Genomic DNA, 24,164 nt, shown 5'->3' with positions numbered 1-24,164 from the left:
ATTTATGCTTAGAAATATTTACTTATATATGCTTAGAGTTTTGTAATTAGTTGTAGATTGGTAGAGGTTTTGATCCTTGATAGTCTGCAAACTTTGTGTGTATTAGACAGCACTTTGGGAGCATGAGAGGTCATACCGTGTCTTATTGTTTTATGGTAGGATTAACGTAGTTGCGTCTGTTCTAGTCTAAGTGCTCTTTGTTTAGATGAACTGCAGGACTTCCTCACCGTGTTATCTAGGATGAACCATCTATGGTGAGAGGGAGGCTACCCTCTTCCTGACCAAGGATGTTTGACCCTTTGATCAGCAGTCCACACACACACACACACACACACACACACACACACACACACACACACAGGCAAGGTACTCTTTGTGTGTATGTAGACGTCATATGTTAATGAACTTATGCATATTCATGTAACCTCAATAAAAGAACAGTGGTACAGGAGAACAGACGAGAGCAACTGGGGTCAAGCGAAGGAACGGTGCCTCCCGTGCACGAGAAACATGAAGAAGCTTGCCTACTTGTGTCTTGCTTTGCAGTGTAATTATATTGTCTTCAACGTTCCAGCGGATAGATTCAAGCTACAAACCTATCAACAGTGAGGGTACAATACAACAACTAACAGAGAAACACAAGGCTTAAATACACAAGCAGGACTACGAGAAGATGGGGAATAGGTGGTAACACATCTGGGACAAATCAGGCCTAATGACAGAAGGGAAGCAAAACCAAGCACACTGCACACAGGACAGGGACTATCAAAATAAAACAGGAAACACATGAGGCACAGACTTGATACTGAACAGAGGGAACACAGAGCACAGGGACAGGTTTGACAAACTGCAACATGAGACACGACTGAACAAGAAAATCAGCATGAAGACAGAACTAAACCTTGAGTAAACATGAGGGCTACAGGAAGAAAACCCAAGTAGATTAGATTAGATTAGATTAGATTAGATTAGATTAGATTAGATGAAACTTTATTAATCCCTCGGGTGGGTTCCTCCAGGAAATTCAGTTTCCAGTAGCAAAGCACCGAAAGAAGTTGCATGTTACAGATACATTAAGGGGAATGAGAGTAAGGATATAAGCATAAATACACCACATATACACATATATAGATACAGAATATACAATATGGATAAATAGGATTGCTCATTTGAGTGAGTATATTTCACCGTTGCTTTCGTATACATGAAGCGGACATACCTGAGTGGCTGCGATCTAATCCTGTTTACATAAAGTAAGCCTGCTCCCGAGCAGGTTTACGCTTACGGATCTGTTGCTATGACAGCAAGTCCCGGATGAGCTTCGGAGAACCGAACGATCCAAGATCACGCGAAATCGTCAACAATCAAATCCAGCTAACTTACTTACCCCCTACCCACCTGGCCTGTTGCCGGGTAACACTCTGCTGTTGTCTGGTTTCCAGAGTAGGCTGTCCAGGTGAGACACACATAGACAGGCTTATAAATGTTTGGACTCTTTATTTGGACTCATTTCCAACAATGTCAGCCCCAATAAAGTTATGGATTATCTTGCATTAATAGGCTGCTGGTTTTCTTTACTCGTTTCAGGTGTTACCAGCAAAATAGTTGTTTGATCATCTGGAAATGTACCCAGATTTATTTATTTAGACAGAGATCTTGACCCCCCAATGTTCAATACAAAGTCACGCCCATGGTTACGTACCTGTGCGGTTTACCTGTGTGTGTGTTTCAGGACAGGAAGTGTGTACTGCACGTACTTACCTGTCAGCTCCATAACTGTGGTCTCCCTGGGAGACACCAGGTAAGTTTACAGGTAAAGTCTGGTTCACGTGTTTGTCGTGCTGTTGTTTATTTGTTTGTTTGGTTTCTATACGCTCGGCCCAGCCTCCTCCTCCTGCTCCCATCATGCACCTGGGTGAGTGGGCTCTGAGCAGTGAGTCACGTGCTCATCGTCGTCTTTAAACTTTATTTTATCTTTAAAAATTTAAGATCGGGTCATGTTTTTATTCCTGAGGCTTTAACTGTGAAAGGGCACATCCTGTTTACATCCTGGTAACAGCTCCGTCTGCTCACACTTTACTGCTGAACTGGTTTGGGGGCGTGGCGTCAAACTGAGGGTTTTCTTCATATTTACAGTCGGTGTGAAAACGTCAGAAGGTTTGAGTGAAAAGAGAGAAAAAGATGTTTGTGAGGATTCACGTTGTGGATATCTGAGGTTATCAGAGTGTCAGGAAGGGAAACCTGGAGAAAGTCAAAGAGCCGCCCAGCACAGAACAAGCCTGTCAGAGCAAAGACTTCAAAGACTCTACAGGCTGCACAGGGACGCACTGTGAGCTCACAGAGCTCCACGTCTGCAGACACCTTCAGCCACACTGCTGAGGACGAAGACCTGCAGACTGAAACGTCCTGTGGTCAGAGGAGGTGAAACGAGAAGAAGATGCAGCTACAACCCAAAGAACAGCGTCCACACAGTGAAGCACGGTGGGGACGCTGTGGGGGGGCCACCACAGAGAGAAACAGGTGTCCTGCAGGACGTTTCCACAGGGCCGAGCCGTGAGTCTGCAGAGACATAACCTCTGTGTCTGTCTCAGGTGTGTGACGGGGACGCTGACGACTTCCTCCTCCACTTCCTGTTGTGTCTGTGCAGCAGTGATGTCATGATTCGGCCGCTCAGCCTCACCTGCAGGAAACACACCAACCAGAGACCAGAAGATAACCCCACCCTCACCACCCTGACCAACCCTGACTGCAACCTTCAGAGTCGTGTGTGTGTGTTTCAGAGGTGAGGAGGTTCACTCGAGGAGACAGAGAGTTCCTGACCAGACTGGCTCCTCCCCTTCAGCTCACCTGTCTGCACCTCCACCCTGACTGAGCTCCACCTGCTTCGTTCTGACTTCATCTGTTCTACGTGTTCGTACAAATAAAACTTTATTGTTCCTCCTCCTGTCACATGGTATCTCACCTTCACTGACCCTAACGCTGGTGATCAGGGTCAGAGGTCACACGAAGCTCTCTGGGTTTAACCTCACACGAAAGGGGCGTCGCTGTCATCATCACAAAGGGGCCTATAACAGGTCATGTGACCCTTCTACAGGAAGTGATCCCTGTGAGTGGCGCCCACATCAGAGACGTTCTCAGATGGTGATTCATCAAACCTGCACCAGTAAAATCTGACAGTAGAAGGATGATGAGTGAAACTGGTTAATCTGGTGTTTGTGGCACAGAAGGTTTGACCTCCACTGTGTGACACGGGTCAGACTCCACCTGGGCCTGCCGCTCTCAGCCTCACTCTGAGGAAGCCCACAGTCTGTCACAGTGGAAACTACACCGGGGGAGCCCATCCTTGGGGTGGACCCATTTTCGTTTTAGCGTGTTTTGGGGTTTAAAAGCCACAGAGACGCGGTGCTTAGGAAAAATGCATTTCAGCTGTGCTGATGCTCCTGACACGTATAAGACTGGGGAAACCTGCATTCAGCTGGAACTGAAAAACACTATGTCCAGATAAACACAATCAACTTTTGGAGAAAAATAAAAGATTCTTCATCAGACTAACAACTAAAAACATGACACTTACCTTAACAGTATGGGCTACATCAAATATATTCAAGACCGACAACAACACTTCTCACTGCTGCTAATTTTAACAAAACTAAACAAAAAGTAGAAAAAGGCAATTCACCAAGTCTTGAAAAGTAAAACTGAAAAATAGAAACGCAGAATAAAATAAAACATCCATCCAGATCTTTACCACCAACAACATAAAATCTATCTTAATTAAATGGCCAAATTCTCCAATAAATGAGCAATAATAAAGTAAGAAAAAATAAGACATTCAATTTATGGACGCTCAAATTAACAGAGCGACATTAAACGCACCTCATTGCCTGCCGTAGCGTTCTTCGCAGCTGCACTTCACCTCAAAGGTCGGTTAATACATCGGATTTAACTTAACCAAAGTCCAATTAAAGGAAAATAACGGGAGGGTTAGGAGTCACAGGAAAGACGGGCTCCTCAGCAGCGCAGCATCCGATTTTCAAAACCTGCTCACCTGAAATCTCAGCCAGCAGGCCACAGCCAGGCTCCACCATCAACCAGCAGGCCACAGCCAGGCTCCACCATCAGCCAGCAGGCCCAGCCACGCTCCTCCATCAGCCAGCAAGCCCAGCCACGCTCCTCCATCAGCCAGCAGGCCCAGCCACGCTCCTCCATCAGCCAGCAAGCCCAGCCACGCTCCTCCATCAGCCAGCAGGCCCAGCCACGCTCCTCCATCAGCCAGCAGGCCACAGCCAGGCTCCACCATCAACCAGCAGGCCCAGCCACGCTCCTCCATCAGCCAGCAGGCCACAGCCAGGCTCCTCCATCAGCCAGCAGGCCCAGCCACGCTCCTCCATCAGCCAGCAGGCCACAGCCAGGCTCCACCATCAACCAGCAGGCCCAGCCACGCTCCTCCATCAGCCAGCAGGCCCAGCCACGCTCCTCCATCAGCCAGCAGGCCACAGCCAGGCTCCACCATCAGCCAGCAGGCCTAGCCACGCTCCTCCATCAGCCAGCAGGCCACAGCCAGGCTCCACCATCAACCAGCAGGCCCAGCCAGGCTCCTCCATCAGCCAGCAGGCCACAGCCAGGCTCCTCCATCAGCCAGCAGGCCCAGCCACGCTCCTCCATCAGCCAGCAGGCCACAGCCACGCTCCTCCATCAGCCAGCAGGCCACAGCCAGGCTCCACCATCAACCAGCAGGCCCAGCCACGCTCCTCCATCAGCCAGCAGGCCACAGCCAGGCTCCACCATCAGCCAGCAGGCCTAGCCAGGCGCCATCATCAGCCAGCAGGCCCAGCCACGCTCCTCCATCAGCCAGCAGGCCCAGCCACGCTCCTCCATCAGCCAGCAGGCCCAGCCACGCTCCTCCATCAGCCAGCAGGCCACAGCCAGGCTCCACCATCAGCCAGCAGGCCTAGCCAGGCTCCACCATCAGCCAGCAGGCCTAGCCAGGCGCCATCATCAGAAATTCCGCTTCCGGGTCCCTCGTGGTGGCCGCCTCGTGCTCTCGCTTCAGTATGCCACCCAAGAAAGGCCCAACACCAGAGGAGGTTGAGGACATTAAAACCTCCCTCGGAGCGCTGTGCGGAGACGTGGCCGCAGTCAGGGCGCAGCAGGAGCTGCTTCTGGGGCTTCTGGAGGAGGTAAAACAGCTACGCCTCCAAAATGCCGAGAAGGACAGACGGATCATGGATCTCGAGCGGCGGGTGGATGAGCTGGAGCAGTACACCCGTACGAACGACGTGGTCATCAGCGGTATTAAAATCAAGCCACGCTCGTACGCGCGCGCGGTGGCCGGGAACGTCGGGGAGCCCAGCGACGAGGAGACCCGCTCGGTGGAGCAACAGGTGGCGTCCTTCCTCCAAAGCAAGGGGATAGAGATGGACCTGGAGCACATAGAAGCATGTCACTCACTGCCCAGGAGGAGTGACAGACTGCCGGCCATCATTATGAGATTTGTCAATCGGAAGAACAAGGTCGCACTGCTGAAACAAGGACGCAAACTGAAAGGCACGGACGTTTTCATTAATAAGCATCTGACACGAAAAAACGCAGACATCGCGAGGAAGGCAAGGCAACTGAAGAAGAACGGTAAAATACAACATATACATGGGTAACAAACTGTAAGATTTTCATTAAGCTAAACGGGACACCAGAAGAGGCAAAAGTACTGATAGTGAGGAACATGGAGGATCTGGACAAGTATAACTGACACCAATGTATCAATTACACCAGGAAATGACATGGACACGTTGAAATTAGTTCTTCAACAGAAAGTAATTGATCTAGATTGTGAATATAAGGAGCATAATATAATAGATCCAGAAATAGATTCTGAAAGTAACTTTCTCTCTACTTTTGTTAAAAATTGTAATTATTTCACTCAGGAACAATATGAAAAAGAAATTAACCTAGACGGGAAGCTCTCATTAATTCACTTTAACAGCAGAAGTATGTACTCTAATTTTGATTTCATTAAGGACTATTTGCAACAATTTTCTCGCCCCTTTAGTATTATAGCCATCACTGAAACTTGGTTCAATGTCGATAAAGGAATAGATTTTTGTTTGAATGGATATGATTTAAAATACATGAATAGATTAAATAAGGCGGGCGGTGGGGTTGCTATATATGTTCATAACTCTATAAAATATAATGTTTTAACAACTATGTCTATGGCTATTGATGGAATTTTGGAATGTTTGACTATTGAGATTATGAATGAAAAAAAGAGAAATGTTATAATAAGTTGTATATATCGGACACCCAGTTCAAGTATTGACACTTTTAATGAATGGATAGAAAAAACGTTTGCTTCGGTGAACCAAAAATTACTATTTATCTGTGGTGATTTTAACATTGATTTGCTAAATCCAACAAGGTTAAAAGCCATTGATGACTTTACTGACACAATGTACAGCTTATCACTATATCCAACAATAACAAAGCCAAGCAGAATAACTTCACATAGCGCCACTATTATTGACAATATTTTTACTAATGTCATGGATTTCCAAATTAATAGTGGTCTGCTTGTCTGTGATATAACTGACCACTTACCAGTTTTTACTTTGTGTGACTGTGATTTAAAAAAAAATAGATACCAAGATCATGATAGCAAAGCGAACAATAAATGAAGAAGCAATTCATGCCTTCAATTTCGATTTAGCACAACAAGATTGGAGTTCGGTGTATGAAGAGTCAGATGTGGACAAGGCTTATGATAATTTTCTAGATATTTTTACTATGTGGTACAATAAACATTGTCCTGTAAATGAACACATGACAAAGAAAAAAAAGATAAAAAAAGTCCTTGGCTCACAAAAGGAATTATTAATGCTTGCAAAAAGAAAAACAATCTGTATAAACAGTTTATCAAAGTAAAAACAAAAGAAGTGGAACAAAGATATAAAGCATATAGAAATAAATTGACTGATATTATAAGAACGAGCAAACAACTTTATTATAGAAGAAGATTATATGAAAATAAAAACAATATAAAAGGAACTTGGGATGTGTTAAACAACTTAATTAAACAAGGATCTTCTGGAACATCATATCCTGAATATTTTACTGATGCAAATGGTGAAAATCACAACATGAGTAATATTGTCGATGGGTTCAATAAATTCTTCATAAATGTTGGCCCGGAACTAGCAGCGGACATCCCGTGTCATAAAAATGAAAATATCAGTAATATAAAATCAAATCCCTCTTCACTGTTCCTCTCAGCTACAAATGAGCAAGAAGTAATAAATATCACATTAAAATGTAAAAGTAAGTCTTCAATGGATTATCATGACATAAATATGTCTGTAGTTAAACAGGTTATTCTGAATATTGCTAGTCCCTTAACATATATCTGTAATTTATCATTTCAGTCCGGTTGTTTTCCAAAAAAAATGAAAATTGCGAAAGTAATACCACTATATAAAAGTAATGACAAACACAGTTTTACCAATTATAGGCCTATTTCTCTACTGCCTCAATTCTCAAAAATTCTAGAAAAACTTTTTAATTCAAGATTAGAAAAATTCCTTGAAAAACGTCAAATAATAAATGTTGGTCAGTATGGTTTCAGAACACAAAGAACCACTTCAATGGCGATAATTGAGGCAGTAGAAGAAATTACTGATACACTGGATAAAAATAAATATGCAGTTGGTATTTTTGTTGATCTCAAAAAGGCCTTCAACACAATCAATCACTCAATTTTACTGGATAAATTGGAAAGATATGGTATTCGAGGGAAAGCTGGTAACTGGTTAAAAAGTTACCTAACGGGTCGGGAACAATATGTTAGCATAGGGCATTACCATTCAGAGAAACTTGGTATTACATGTGGTGTTCCCCAAGGGTCAGTGTTGGGACCAAAACTTTTCAATGTATACATAAATGATATTTTTGATGTTTCTCAAGTACTTAAACTCATACTGTTCGCAGATGACACCAACATATTTTTCAGTAGCGATGATTATACTGATCTTGTAATGACCGTAAACAGGGAGCTAAAATTAATAAAAAAATGGATGGACATAAATAAATTATCATTAAATATAAATAAAACTAAAGCAATGTTTTTTGGTAATTTAAAATATAATATAGGATTACCAATTATCATTGAAGGCGTACCAATTGATAATGTGAGTGAAAACAAATTTTTGGGAGTCGTAATTGATAACAAAATTTCATGGAAACCCCACGTCAGACACATAAAAACCAAAATTTCCAGAAGCCTCGCAGTTTTGAACAAAGTGAAACAATTCCTTGATAAAGATGCACTTCGTACTCTGTACTGTACCCTGGTTCTTCCATATCTTACATATTGTGTGGAAGTGTGGGGAAACACATATAAAAATACAACTAATCCATTAGTCACAGTACAGAAACGAGCACTGCGTATTATTCACAAGGCTGGTTATCTAGATCATACTCATAAACTCTTTCTTCAGGCAAAGTTACTTAAATTCCAGGATCTGGTTAATTACAATACATCCATAATTTTGTAAAAAGCTTTTACTAAACTTTTACCGGCAAATTTACAAACTAGATTTGAAATTCGAGAAAAGGTTTATAATGTGAGAGGCTTTGGAGAATTCAAATTACCCAGAACTCGAACAACCCGTAAAGGTTTTTGTGTGTCTGTATGTGGTGTGAAAATCTGGAACAGTCTGAGTTTACAATTGAAACAATGCAAAAATTCCAAAATATGTATGTACATATATGTACTTGTGTGTGTAGATATATATGTATGTATATGTATGTGTGTTTGTTACTTGTAGTTATTACTGCCTGTTACCTGTGGTAATGCAATTTATAATTTATATATTCTGTATTCAGTTATGAAGGCTCTAATTGTTGTTTGCGAGCTGCCGTTTAGAAGCTTGTATGTGCCCGGGGCTGTTGATGGGTCTGTATGCAATGATGGGCGTAGCTGCGGGAAGTTTATTGTTTTTTTTGTTGATGAGTGAGTATAGGGGTGGGATTTAATAAGTTTTCTTCGTCCCACTCCTTTTTCAGGCAATTTTTGTTTTTTGTTTTGTGTATTTTATGTTCAATATACGTATTTGTTGTGCCTGAAAATGAACAAATAAATGAAATGAATGAATGAAATGAAAGGTAAGGTGAGAAAATATAATAGATATATATAATCAATCAATAAGGTGAAAATATCAGATAAAAGGTTTTTTTTTGGTTATAAGGAATAAAGAGGTCAAAGGTCAAAACAAGAGTACTGTTGAATTAAAATTAAAAGGTCAAAGGTCAGATTAAACAGGTTACACAGAAAGGATCGGCAAAACTTAAACAAGGATAAAGAAATAATACATTAAACAAGGAAATAAATTAAAAGTCTGAGTTAATGAGAAATTAAACGTTTAAATCAGGTTAAGAGTTAAATTTTAAGCTTTTCTTAGTTAAACTAAATAAAATAATCAGAATAAACGATTGGAGGAAAAAAGCAAAGATGTTGTGATCAAATAGTTTGTACGGCAGAAAGAAAAACATGTTTCAGTAGATTGTATGTTGGAAACCACAGTAGACACAGTAGACTCAAATCATTGTTACTGAGGAATTCTGCCTTAAACAGTAAAGTGTTCTTTAACAGTGTGTGTGTGTCTGCAGCTGTTCTTTGTGTTGTTGCTGCATCGTTGCCTCAGGGGGAAAGTTGTGTGTGTGTTATGCAGACTAGCAGAGACTGCAGCTGTCAGCAGCCACACACACTTTCTATTCTTCAAATCAAATCACAGTGAAACATGTTCACTGACAGCTCAGCTTCAGCATCGTCTTCATGCTGTGACTGCAGCCGTTCAACTCTGTTTGTCTTTAACCCAAATCATCACAACATGCAAATATAATCATCAAAATGATGTGACTGGAAGGATGCAGCAGTCTGTGCTCCACCTTTCTCCTCCACACCTGCAGGTGGAGAACATGGATGCATGAATCTCTACAGAGTTCTTTGAATATTATCCGTCTCATCAGTTTTCAGTGAACAAAACTCCTCACAGAGCCAAAATAAGCAGTTTGTATCCAACATAACTCAGCTGGACTCTGATGCTCCGTATAACAGCCACACATGAGTCTGGATTCACTCAAAGCATTGAACAAACTTTATTGGAAATGAAGCTTTTGGACATTTGTTCTCTGATATTTGCTCTTCAGCTCGAGTCTCCATCAGTGGGAACATTTCCTGATTCAACTTTTCTTCTGTTCAAATCAAACTCCATGAGAATCAAAGTGTGAATCAGAGTCCTGATGATCAGATTCTATAGAAACATGGAGACTGTAGAGGATTTACACTCAATATGTTCATTTGTTCCCTTCAAGAAAAATCAATCATTCATCCAATTAAATCAGTCATTGATCAGTTTGATTGACAGGACAGATGATCAGAGGTGCAGAGTTTTTACCTCCATCATTGGTACAGGGTTCGAAGAATGGGTGGAGTTTGTGAGTGAAGGAGCAGCCAGTAAAGGAGTAGATCAGAGCTGCAGCACCTACATCATAAAAGGAGACCAGACCCTCCTCATAATCCACAAACACCCCCACCTTCTCAGGACCAGGATGAAGACAGAGATCAACTGGAGAGTCAGCACAAGCTTCGTACTCATTTCCATTTCTCAGCCACACAGTCCAGAAACCATCCTGAGGACTCAGTGTGATGTTTCCCTTCCTGTTGATCGACTCTGTGGCCACTCCTAAATCCCATTTAGTCTTTCCTTTAACCTGAACCTCAAAGTAAAATCTGCCTGAAGAGAAACTCTGCTCTCCTAAAACCATAACACAGTAAGAAAATCTCTCTGGGTTGTCTGGAAGTTTCTTCCTCACATCACCACAGTACACTTGTTTTCCATCATCAGACAGGATGAGTTCAGGATGAGCTGTATCAGGATCCAGAGTCACATCCACCTCATGCTGCTGCACCCTCTGCAGCTCAGCCTCAAACAGCTTCTTCTTCATGAGTTTCCTGATTGTCTCCTCCAGCTGAGCCACAGCTCTCCCCACAGTCCCCTCATATGATCGTGGATGAACTCTGACCTCTGTCCAGTCCTTGCTGGGTGGAGCAGCTTTCAGGGAGGAGAAGCTTTGGAGGAGGTGGAGGTGGTCTTCAGAGCGTGAGAGCTGCTCCACCTCAGAGCTTCTCTCCATCAGCTCAGAGATTTCCTGTTCCAGATCTTTGATGAGACCTTCAGCCTGTTTCTCTGTAGCTTCCTGTTTGTCTTCGATCTCCTTCATGAGCTCCTTCAGGCGTCTCTCAACAGACTCCATCAGAGCCGTGAGGACCTGAACACCTTCTGCTTTCTGTCTGTCTGCAGCATCTTTACTCATCTTCACCGACTCTGTGATCTCCTGAATCTTCAGTCGTCTCTTCTGGATCATCTGCTGAATCTCAGCCTCTGTCTTCTCCAGCTCTGCCTTCTTTCCTTCATATTCTTCTCTCAGAGGAACAAACTCGTGGTTCTTGTGGTCTAAAACAGGGCAGAGCACGCAGACACATGTCTGGTCGGTCTTACAGAACAGCTGCAGAAGGTTATCGTGCTTCGTGCACATCCTGCCTTCCAGGTTCTCCACAGCATCAATCAGCTGATGTCTTTTCAGACGTTTCAGTGTCAGATGAGGCTCCAGGTGAGTCTGACAGTAGGAGGTCTGACACACCAGGCAGGACTTCAGGGCCTTCAGTCTGGTTCCAGTGCAGACGTCACAGGGAACTTCTCCTGGTTTGGCAGCTTGTTGCTCTGAGCTGCTGCTGCTGGCTTTCTGCTGAGCTTCACGTCTGAACTGAGCAACCATCTCAGAGATGAAGGTGTTGATCCTCAGCTGAGGTCGAGTGTAGAAAGTCTCTTTACACATGGGACACTGACAGCTGACATTCATGTCCCAGTGCTGACTGATGCAGGTTTTGCAGAAGTTGTGTCCACATGGTGTAGAGACTGGATCAGTGAACACATCCAGACAGATGGAGCACAGAAACTGATCTTCAGATCGCAGATTGCTGGCAGCAGACATGTCTGCACTCTGAGGGAGAAAGAAGAGAAACATTTGATTCAAAATTCACTTTAAATTTCATTTTTACAAAGAGAGAAACAAGCGTCAGTAGTCTGAGGAGCTTGGAGAGAAAAGCGTCTGGACTTCTTTGAGTTTCTTTTCATCACAGAAGCTTCTTCACCTCATCCTCAACACGGACCAAGGAATGAATACTGCACTTTTGGAAGAACTCCCTCCCCTGCAACCTCTTATCGTCAAAGGGACGGAGGTGGAGAGGGCAAACAGCCACAGATTCCTGGGACTGCAGGTTACATCAGACCTGAGCTGGACTCTCAACACTACAGCAACTGTGAAAAAAGCCCAGCAAAGGCTTTATTTCATTCGGCTGCTCAGGAAAGCTGGCATGAACCACCACCCTCTCACCCAGGCCTGCAGAGGACTGATAGACAGCATCCTCACCGCAGGCATCACTCTCTGGTATGGAAACACTACACAGACAGAGAGGAAGGCTCTGCAGAGTCAGAAAGTCTGCAGAGAGGATTATGGGAACAACACTTGCATCCATGGACCTGCACATACAAAGCTGCACATACAATCTCAGACACAACAGAGCGGACAGCAGCATCACACACAGAACACGATTCTTCAACAGCTTCTTCCCCACAACTGTCAGACTGACGGCAAACAAAAACACACTGAACACTTAAAATAACACAGCACTACTTAACCTCACTTTGAATGTATCATCGGTTCACTGACCATCGGGCAATACACTCACAACAGACTTGTGAAACAGATCTGTGGAACAAATGTGCAACACTGTGAGTGCGATAAGAGGTAGAGAACTACACACTCTCTGTACATTTTCTTCTTTTTCTTTGTATATAGAAAATAGTACGACTACCCTACTCCGGACTTCATTTCTATCCTCCTGCTTTTTCTGTCTTTATATTGTTAAAGTGTGATTTGACTTGGAAAGCTCTGCACAAGTATTCCACTGTGCATGGACTGTTGGTCCTGTGTGCAAATGTCAAAATAAAAATCTTGAACCTTCAGTTGTCAGAGTAACTGGTGGAGACCCAGCAACACACTCAGACACAAACTGGTTCATCTGAAACACAAACTGAACAACGTCGTGTCTGCTGTACAGTGCAGCGTCCAGATGAACAGGATCAACAGGATGAACATCTTTTTAACAGTCGTTACAAAGATGTGAAGTTGTTTGGCTGACACAGACAAACAGTATCCCACATTCTTGATTTTTAGCTCACAAACACGTCTTATAAGGACTTATTGATCCTGAAATGTTGGAGGTTTCAGCTCTTTAAACAGTAAAGTTACAGGAGGATACAGATAATTATCAGGAAAATGTCCTCGGTTTGTTAAAATGATCCCGTCCGATAACACACGAGAACAATAAATGTATAATTTTCTGTTGTAACCCACAAACTGAACGGTCACACTCATCTTTCATGTTGTCACTAAAACATCACTCCTTCCACGTCTAGTTGGTCGTGATGGAGGCGGAGTGCGTTGGGTCCGCTTTCCCTGCCCAGCCGATGTTCCTGACGCAGGGAAACAGATCCTGTTGGGGATCCCTACCTTGGCACAACACCTGCCATGGTCTTTGCACACTCACCACAGTAAATGCATCATGTTGTCAGCTTTACAGTATCATAGTCAGAGAAACTGGTCAGGCCGCTCTCTTCCAAATGTCTACACTTCACCCTTTTACTGTCAGTGGGCTCAGAGTCCATCTAATGTGGCTCATTATCTGATGCCGTCTGCAGACCAGTGTTAGACACTGAGAGGTTGATGGCTCCGTGTCAGAGCACCGGCCTTAACGAAAAAGTTATCAATCGTTCTTTTCATCTTTTCTCATTACCCACAGCTACATCCACTCCTATCACGCTGCTCACCTCTGCTGCGACGATTCAAACAGCCGGAAAGTGAATAATTTGGAGACGGTGCGTTTGTGTCACAGTGAACAGTGAAAACAGAGACTTTCTAAAACAATGATGCATGTTAGTCATGTGATGCAGGCATGTGACCAATTAAACAAAGATAGTGGAGAGCATTATACAGCAGCAGTTTTGACAGTCCTATTAAAGATGAATATCAGTCTGCACATGCTCCACAGAGCTTTTCTTCAAGTTCTTTATTTCTCTCTCGCTTTTGCAACTTTGTACTTTTGTGTTACTCGCAGCAACAACTCCACCTCATTGTTAGTCCATTTTAAAACTCGGTGCTTTTCCTCCACCTCTGCTGCGACGATTCAAACAGCCGGAAAGTGAATAAGCAGCAGACAGAAATGAGACCGGTCGAATCGTCTTGCGTTTCACGCATGCGCAGGACTGGAACGTAAGCGTTTTCAGCCGTCTTAATGTGGACGCACAACTCTGTGAAAACGACTGAAAACACTAGTGTGGACGCGGAGCGCTGTTTTCAAATCTATCCGGGCGAGTGTGGACGTAGCCTAAGTGGCACCATGGAGAAATGAGGTGGCGCTCTAGACCCTGATGAAGTGAACAGAGTGAAGATTTGTGTAGAAGCAGGAAGTGTGATCAGCTGCACTCACCACTGTTGCTGAGAGGAACCTGATGGACTCCAGTGAATCTTCTTTTAGAGACAAACAGGACTCGACTGCAGCTCTGCTGCTGCTCTCTCACACTTTCACTTCTGCAAAATGACGTTGAGCTTCTTGTTTTTCAGGTGTTGCTCCGCCTCTTCCTGCCTCTCCCTTTACAGGAATCAGCCGGTCTGTACTCAGTGACTGTGTGCAGCGGGTGGGAGGTACATACAGTCTGTACTGAAGTAGAAGTACTACTGTTAAAAATACAGCAAGTACTAATTCAACTTCTTTACTCAAGTAAAAGTAAAAAGTACTGGCTGTGAAATGAGAGTAAAAAGAGCTGATTGAAGAACATTTCTAACACTTGTTCCATTGGCAGATTTTTTTCACTTATTTCAAGCTAAAATATTTATTAGAATTCAAATTTAGACAGAAACAAAGTGAATAATATTATTTTATTATCACGTTGATGCAGCACATGGTTCAGTTAGCTTTGTATAAACAAGTTAAAACTCTCTATTTTTTCTCTGGTTTCAAGATTCACTGTCTTAAAAAAAGTTCATATCCGGTGGCAGACGCCCTGAGACATCAGTGCGTTGGTGGTTCTTTGTGTCCGGGGATGGGCGTCCAGGTACACACCGGCTCATTCCTTGGTGGCTGCTTATCGGGGCCTGGAGCCTGGGGCTCGCTCGGGCCACTTCGGAGGTGGGGTGCCCCCGGCCTCTCGGGCTGGGGCTCGGTCACTCAGGCACAGCTGGCTGCCGGCGGAGCTCACGGGCGCGTCACTGCAACTCCCCCTGGCTTCTGCTCCGCGGCTGCTGAGTGAGCCCTCATCTGGGACTCTCCTCAGCTCTTTCTGGGACAGTGGCGCGGCTGCCCCTCTGTTGGTCTTCCTTGGTCTCTTGTGTTCTGGGGGCCTCTGGATGTCTGGAGTTTTGATCTCCTCCATACCTGCTTCATGCCCTGGAGGACGGGGCTGTGGCCCCCCCACACCCTCTAGCAGATCATTACATGAAGGAACCTTTTAAAAACAAGCGCGTCCATGCTCACAGGTGTACACACGGGTGCTCACACACACAAACTACACCCTTTTTGGCTCCTACCTCAAAGCACACTGTGTTCTGTCGATCTTACAATAATGTTTAATATTTAGTATTTACTGTTATAGTCACATAGATCATCGTGATGTTGTTTATACTATTGCTCTAGTCTTCCTCTGCTTGTTTTCTTTTTTCTTTCTCAACAGGTGATCCAGGGAAAGGAAAAAGAGAAAAAAAAAGGTGATGAAGCAGATTTTCATCGTGTTTTCTCTCTCTCTCTCTTTTCTCCTTTTTCTTTCTCTCTCCTTCTGTTAACTTTCTTCTGAACTTTTCTTCTTGTTTTTCTTTCCCGTCCCCGAGTCCAGTCTGGCCTGATTACAATAACTTATAAAAATAACTAATAAAGATCAAATAAACTATGACAATCAAGTGGACCAGTATTGCAAAAGGCCCACTTGGGAAAGTAAATCTGTTGGGCATTTGTCTTGGCCTTCAGACATAATTCTGATTGCTACAGTGCCAGACAGGACACACACACACACACACACACACACACACACACACACACACACACACACACACACACACAAAGAAAAAGATAGACCTGAAAAGCTCAATTGAAGGCCGGACAGCCCTGATGCCAAAGGATCCCAAGAAGCAAGTGGTCTCACCCGAATACCTCGGTACCTCATACTGAATCCTGTCCATGCCCGCTATGACTCCCCACACCCACTATCAGATCTTTACACGGAAAAACCTTTTGAATATAAGTGCACACAGGTGTGCGTCAAGATGAACCGAATCAACCTTTTGGGACTGCAGGGAGGGCACTGGCTGCCTCGAGAGCGAAATGCCGTGACCTGTTATTGGAGATACAACATCAGGAAATCTTTATATGGTATTAACCTGCTGTGCCCAGAAAATGACACAGCTCATGGTGTGTTTGAAAAGCTGGGAAATCTAATATTGGATGCACTTAAGCTGCAACTGGGAACCAGCAAGGTAACACTTTCACATTTAATGAAGTTTGGTGTGAGTGAGCAAGTATTTCACTGAGGCAGTTCAGTTCAGGGGGATGTGTAGGCTGGGATATCATCCACGTAGGCTTCTAGTTGAACAGCGTTGACCAGCCTCATCAGGAATGTTGCCGTTCACGTCTGCTAAATTTTTAAATCCAAAACTTCAATTATATTGTACGAAATGGTCAGGTGTGACAAAAGCATGTATGCATGATTACAGTTTTTACTGCCACGAGGACTGGACCGGATTCTGGACCGGAGTTTTTCCCATTTTGTGGATAAGCTGTCGGTCCACCGTTTACCTCAGCTGTCAATGCTGGAGCTGAGAAATGTCCACTTTTATTTACTCTCAAACAGGGTGTAAAACTGTGTGCAAGTTAATAAAGCTCACTGCTGACCGAGGACAGCCATGCTGAGGTGAGCTGTCGACGATATGCTAAACTGTTGGTTAGCGTTGGTATTAGCCTCTGTTAGCCTCTGCTAGCTGCAAACAGCAGCTAACAGAGGCTTTTCCACTTTCCTTGAAGTGGATCCTTCATCATTTGTTTCTATTCATGTGTTTTTGGCAGTTCTAGTAAATTGTAAACTCAGTCAAGAAAATCTGGATAAATGACAGATTTGTGTATGAAATGTTTTTAAGTATAGTTTTTAAAGTGCTTCATCTGCAAACAGACTGTTTTTCAATGAGGCCTAATACTTTTCTTATGTTGAAAGCTGATAGAGGACAGGGTTTGATGAATGTCTGTGAGAGATTAGAGATTCAGAACAGAAACACTAAGGCTGCTAATCTTTGTCTTTGTACCATTTTTCTTGTATCCACTGATATTAGCTAATAAATGTACGGTCTGCACATTTCTTCTGTGTGTGATGATGATTTATTTGTATAAAGAAAAAACTAGCTGTCACAACACAAATCAGTCAAATGTCTGATGTTCTACATATGTATATGTGTTACAGTGCTGCATTTCTGTCCTGACCTTTGACCCCATGCTCAGACTAAAGGTCCACACAGGCTGGTGTGTAAAAACAGCTAACAATGCATTTCTGTGTAAAGCATCATTTGTAGTAAACATTTAATGCCTGTTTCAGTTTTACACAACCTGATGGAAAAGAGAAGGAGAGCAAAGGTCAGTGAAGGGAACGACTGTAGTGCAAATACAGGTGATGTCAGTGAGGATGTGACCCTGCTGCCCTCTCCTAAACAGAGGAGACATTGTTACCCCAATACTGTCAGGCCAACATCAGCAATAAAACAGGGAAGATGTGGGGTTAATGTGCACTAATGTTAAAGAAGACTGTGTCACAGGGTTTTAGAGAAGCATTACATGTTAACTACAGTAGCTCCATAATGAACGAGTAACACGGGAAAAGCTGTCCTGTAAAATTCAAACAAATCAAACAGTTGGAGCTGTTTAGTAAAGGAGCCGCCGACTAATATCATGTAAAAATGTGTAAGAATTCAAGAAAATTACCGTATTTCCCGGACTACAAAGTGCACCTGAATATTAGCCGCACAAGCTAAAATCAGGGGAAAATCCTGTTTTGTACATACATTACCGCACGTGACTAAAAGCCGCAGGTGTTTCAATGTTGACTTATCATATGTAAGAGAATATGCACAAATCGAATTGTCAGGAAAGAGATGGCTGTTTGGAGACACACCCCTTTTATTAATATTTTGAAAAACAAGTTATGGGTACATATTTGCATAACTTTTTAGGTATACGTACAAGTAGCAGTAATTACAAGTACGAAACATGTACTGTGCTTCATAAATGGGTAACAAATGTAGTACATAACAATAACCTACAGCACACCAGAAAAATAGCTTCGGACTACTGTTATGTATGAACCAAGAATTATTGTGTGCTATGCAAGCCATCGCCAGTGGGGGGCACCACGCCCAGTTATGTGTGTGTGTTACTTCTGTGTTATCCCAATAAAGAAGAAGTCAACTTGTAAACAAACTATTGTGTGTGCAGTCTGACTCGGCATAAGCTCTAATAGTGTATTGACACTACAGTGGAAATATAACAACTACCTTTTAGGCTCAGGTGCAGTGACACGGCTTTAACAAGAAGAAAAGTCAGTCATTCACCATCTTTCTCTTCTTCCTGCGCACTAAAACCACCAAAGTCCTCTTCTCCAGTGTCGGATACGAACAGGCTCAGGGTGGCTTCGTCATCCACTCTCAGCTTCTTTCCTTCGTTGTCACTTTCAAAACCAAAGAAATCCTCGTTGTCAGTGTCAGAGTCGAACACCCTCTGAAGGGCCGTGGCGGTGTCCTCCTCTCCATCATGCAGCAGTCCAGCCCTTCGAAATCCGTTGGTGATCATGGATGTTTTCACACTTTTCCACGCTGTCAGATTCCACCGGTGGAGTTGAGCATAACTTGCTTCTCGCAAGTTTATCCCCGCTCATCATCCACGCCTCCTGCTAAACGCGAGGAGGAGGAGAAGGAGGAGGAGGATGGGAGATATGAGTGGTGATGGTGGTGGTGGTTGTTGTTGTTGTTGCTCTTTCTGTTGTTGCAACAGAGATTGGTGTCACAGAACCTGCAGGAGAGATGAGGAAGCTGGTTCAGTCAGTTTATCATCAGCTTAGCAGATTGGCTTTAAACAGGAAGTGATGTCAGTGTTCTGACCTCTGACCCTCAGAACGCTCTGAGGAGATGATCCAAACTCATCAGTAGAACACCAGTAGAGACCTTCATCAGACTGCTGCACGTTAATGGTGATTATGTGCTCTGATTTAGGTCCAACAGGACGTCCATTAAAGTAGAAATAAGCTGCGGCTGTGCCACCAGTTTTCTTCTTACAGCGTAGTGTGACATCACTTCCTGTCCTCACAGGAAGTGCAGGGATCTGCAGGATCACATGTTTATCTGAGGAAAAGACCCACAGAGTGATGTAGAGGTGGTATAACAGTGTGCTGTTAGTCTGATGAAATGAATGACTTCATTACCTGATACAGTGATGTTGACTTCTTCACTCTTCTCTCCAGCTTCACCTTCACACCAGTAAACTCCACTGATTGGCTCGAACTCAGCAAACAAACAGGATGAACCATTGAACCTCCCGAAGCCCCGCCCCCCTGCTCCACATGACTCAGTCCCACTTCCTGTGTCCCTCTTCACCGTCCATCCATCAGAGCCCAGCTGACCTTCACATGTCAGAGACACTGAGGCTGCTGTGAAGAACTGCTGAAGGTTTGGACTGACGCTCAGAGAGACTGGAGGACAGACGGACAGTTTCTATCAGTGTTTACACTCAGTGTTTGTCCTGGACCATGGTGCACTTCATCTACTCACCTGCACAAACAGTCAGTGCAGACAGCAGCAGCACACGCACACCTGCAACAGGAGGTCAGAGGTCACTAAAGCTCAGAGGGCAGGAAGCTGTTTCAATCTGGTCTTGTGTGGTTCTGGAAACATCATTCAAACCTGATCAAGCAGATTTGGTGTAAAATGCTCGAGCTGAATTCAAATGGACTATTTTTCCTTTTAATTTCTTTTTAGGTAGAAATTCTGAAATTACACGAACCTGCTCTCAACTCAGGCACTTTAGACTAAACCAACTTCAGAATTCTCAAAAGAACCTCAAACCTATTTTCAGCTCTGGAGACCAGAGTCACTGAATAGGAGACTTGGATTTGCACCCTTTAAAAATGTGTAGCTAGTGTTAGTGTGTTTATTTAGGAATCACAAGCCAAAACACTTTATTTATGACTATTGTTTTTTAATGCATTGGATGATAAAAAAATCGGCGTGTACATGGATCTCTTCCATTCAGAAATCCGCATGGCTGCAGCCAACTTCCCAGGAGAGAGTAACCTGTCCTAGCAGTTTTATATCAGGACCAGTTAAAACTGGTGGGGTTGACCTGCTTGTTTTGCAGGCCCTAATTCTTTTATATCGATACGTCTGCAGGTTTCTAAGTAATTGTTCAGTAAGTAAAAAACTACAGATTCTGCTAATCACAACATTAAACCCAACATTAGCAGGTTCCCATAGCCAGTGCTGGCGAAGGTAGGTTAGGCCCAATCAGCTCTTACTGGCTAAGTAAAACAGAGACATTTAAAAAGCAATCAGAGTTAATGAACCATCAAACCACCGAGATCACTGGATTAAAGTTAGGCGACTTTGGCAATATCAGCTGCTGAGTGAGCGACCTGAAAAATCTGTTTAGTAAACATTACAGTCGTTTGAGTCCCGCTCGTCTAAATCGCCATCAGAAAATTATCCGACGTTAATTCTGAAAAACCAACTATCTTCAGTCATTTAGTTAGACTCAGTCAATCTGGTCTGAACAGAGGAAGTGGTGATTACAACAGGCAGATAAGGAGAACATGTGGTACATGCAGCTAGGAGCCGTGGTTTCCTGAGTAAAGGTTAATGTTTGATGAAAACAGGTCACTTTCCTCTCTTACAGACACGACATGAAGCTTCAGCTCTGTGAGTCAGTCCAGATTACAGAGAAACGCAGAGTTAAACTTCTAAATTTTAAAGAGTTTATGCAGTTGACACAGTTTTCTGTCATTTGCTGTATCTTCATGCACTCGAGTTAAATATGAGGTGCTTACAGGAAATACACTACTTGATTTGTGTCCAAACACACAAACAAATATCAGATACAACCAGCCTTAGATAAACAAAAGAAGTAGTGATCACTTCTTCTCATCAAGGAAAACAAAACCAACAGATCTGAACAGATTTCATGTGAGAGAAACTATCAGCGAGAGCTTCCAGCTGCTGAAAATAGGCTCTTTACCTTTGACCTTTAGTGTGTGTTGGAGCTGTGATAAAGAATTGAAGAAGGGAGGGTTTGACTCACCGAGGAGCAGAGCGACAGATGAAGTCGGCATGTTGTCATGTTGGAGACCGACAGCAGAGTGATACCTTCAGCTTCACCACTTCCCTGTTAACATCATCAGCTCGTCACGCTGCTGCTTCTCCACAAGGACGAGCTGTTTCTAATACACTCGTCTTCATCAGAATCAGAGAAACTTTATTGATCTCAGAGGGAAACTGAGTTATCATAGCAGCAAATATACAAGAAACAACATAAAATGAGTGTAGAAACAGAGATATGATAACAAAACTATTAAGATAAACAGATGAACACAAAGACATGGGACTAAATATAAATATACATATGAACGTGGAAAGACAAGCATACAGTCCTGAGTGGACATAAATTATATGTGCAGTTTGCTAATACTGCAGTTTATGCAGTCTATGAACAGCTCAATGCTCCTTCTGAGAACAGGAAACAACAAAGAGAATACAACTTTATTTATATAGCACATTTAAAACCAGCAGTACCCCAAAGTGTTTTACTGTAATACGATCATTTATAGGAGGGAAACATTAAAAGCCAATAAATACACCAACAGGTGGAGCGCACTAATTAGCTGCAGTGCAGTGAAAATATGTAAAGAAAATACAAACACAACTCGACTAGGAGATTATTTAACAATAAAATAAAATAATTAAAACTACATAAAAGAACATTTACAGGATACAGACAATAACTAGGGAAGGCTAGATTGAGTAAATCTTTTTATTAAATTATGACCCCTGTGACTTTACCTGTAAGCTTCTCACTGGGAAGCTGCAGTTTCAGATCGCTATGAAAGTCCCGTGACCGACTGTCACTGCAAGGCTGCTGAGCTTGAACAACTGCCTTTACAAACCCAGTTACACAAGATCTGGGGGCCTTCGTAAAATGTAAATAACAACAGAAAGAACTGTTTCGCAAATCTCAGATTTCATTTTTTATTCACAATAGTATGCAGAAGTCATTTAGAAAAAGACTGAGGTTGTGATCAGGAAGATTTTTCATTTCATGAAGTTTCTGCATCTATAACCAGAAATGGTGGAATTATGTAAAAACATACAGAAAAATGTGTCAGTGCTTCTTTAATTACCTTATTAAGCAGAGAAGACATCAGATCATCTTTTTTTAATGGAGTGTTCACCCAGGGTGCCAAACAGGCTAGCCTCTGCCTATTACTAAAAACATAAATAAAAACATTTAAGTTTGTGGTTTTAAGGTGAAAAAATGTGTAAATTTTCAAGGGGTATGAAGACTTTTTCAAGCCGTCCTAATCCCACAGATGATCTTCTGTAAGGGAAGTGAGTCTGGAATCAATGAGGCAACTAGAAAAATTTGCATTTCCTGCGAAAATGCAGTGTGGATGCTTTAAAGCTAAAAAAAAAAAAATAATAATTCTGCCTGAGCAGGATTCGAACCTGGCCCTTCTAGTCTCAAAGAAGCTACTCATCTCACTGCCCCAAACTCTTTCTCACAAAGAAGAGGTGGAGAGACTGACAATTCTGCTGAAATGAGCAGAAGCTGCAGAGAATTGAGGTGAAAAGAGGTGAAAAGGCTAAAACTTTGCAGAAAAGAGATGAATCAGCAGAATTTCTGCTGAAAAGAGTTTTTTGCTGAAAACAGCTGAAAAAGCTTGGATTTGTGCTGAAAAGTGGTGAAAAAAAAAGAAAATTCTGCTGAAAACGGGTGAAAAAGCTCAAATTTGTGTTGAAAAGAGTTTAAAAAGTATAACTGTTAACTGAAAGAAATGTTGCCATAAGCGGGATTTGAACCCAGGCCTCCCAGTCTGAGAACGGATGCTCATCTCACTGAGCTAAAACACAGCTCTGCCCGGCGAGCAGAAAAAAGTGACCACATTGATATTGCCAAAAAAAATTCAATATCTCAAAAAGTATAGAAGTTATGAGCACCAAAAGATATAGCCGGCATTAGCAAAAAATAGCAGAATAGTTTAAAATTTGAACGGTGAAAATCGGCTGAAAATTGTGGAAGTAGTTAAGTGCCAAAAAGTGTACGGAAGCAAGTAGAATAATAAAGTATAAAGATTAAAGAGAAACAGGAACTCAATATCACAATTAAACACCTGGTTGGTGGCAGAGCCTGTGGTGTGGATGGGATTCACTTTGAGTTCCTGAAGGCTCTCGATGTTGTAGGGCTCACTTGGTTGACAGGCTTTTGCAACGTTGCATATCTGGGGCCCTTGACTCTCTGACTCAGGTAGTTGTCCCCATATTTAAATATTGGGGATCACACAACCTCAAAGTACAAATTTTGACCGAATTTTTCTTCCTTTAAGCTGATTGGTTAACGTCATGTCAATCACAATCCAATGAGAGAACAGATAGGTTTGGCTGTTGGAGGGGTGCTTTACTGAGCTTCAGGTCCTGGAGGTAGTTCATTCTTATGGTTCTTATGGGCTAAAATTGTTGGTTCTTCAGCCTAATTATTATTAGGCTGGTAACAATAATAATTATTGTTATTATTAGTTTTCTTTTCTTTCTTTAAAAACAAACAAACAAAAAAACCCAAATCTTTTTTGCACACACACCAATTTGCATCTTTGCATTTATAGATGCACAAAGATAAATGTTTTAGATATTTTGGTTTACAAGGTTACAAAACTCAGTTCACAACTAGTCGGTCAGATTTACAAGTACAAAATATTTATGACCAC

The 24,164-nt window shown here is 42.8% G+C and overlaps 2 protein-coding genes across 2 annotated transcripts; both read right to left on the bottom strand.

Annotated features, from left to right (window-relative positions):
- Positions 1-10,125: 10,125 nt before the first annotated feature.
- Positions 10,126-14,808, bottom strand: LOC113016018 (E3 ubiquitin-protein ligase TRIM21-like). The gene is made up of 2 exons (XM_026158465.1): positions 14,603-14,808; positions 10,126-12,054 (listed from the first exon to the last, which is right to left on the bottom strand). Exon 2 carries the CDS (start codon positions 12,043-12,045, stop codon positions 10,396-10,398), a length of 1,650 nt encoding a protein of 549 aa, XP_026014250.1. The 5' UTR covers positions 12,046-12,054; positions 14,603-14,808; the 3' UTR covers positions 10,126-10,395.
- Positions 14,809-19,091: 4,283 nt separating this feature from the next.
- LOC113011390 (uncharacterized) lies at positions 19,092-21,518 on the bottom strand. The gene is made up of 5 exons (XM_026150942.1): positions 21,488-21,518; positions 19,966-20,007; positions 19,620-19,886; positions 19,300-19,539; positions 19,092-19,210 (listed from the first exon to the last, which is right to left on the bottom strand). The coding sequence occupies exons 1-5, from the start codon at positions 21,516-21,518 to the stop codon at positions 19,092-19,094; spliced, it is 699 nt and encodes a 232-aa protein (XP_026006727.1).
- Between the last annotated feature and the right edge of the window lie 2,646 nt (positions 21,519-24,164).

The sequence above is a fragment of the Astatotilapia calliptera genome, chromosome 3 (assembly GCF_900246225.1).
Source record: "Astatotilapia calliptera chromosome 3, fAstCal1.2, whole genome shotgun sequence".
NCBI lineage: Eukaryota > Metazoa > Chordata > Actinopteri > Cichliformes > Cichlidae > Astatotilapia > Astatotilapia calliptera.
Note: the sequence above shows the minus strand (reverse complement) of the source record. Positions and strands in the feature narration are given on the sequence as shown.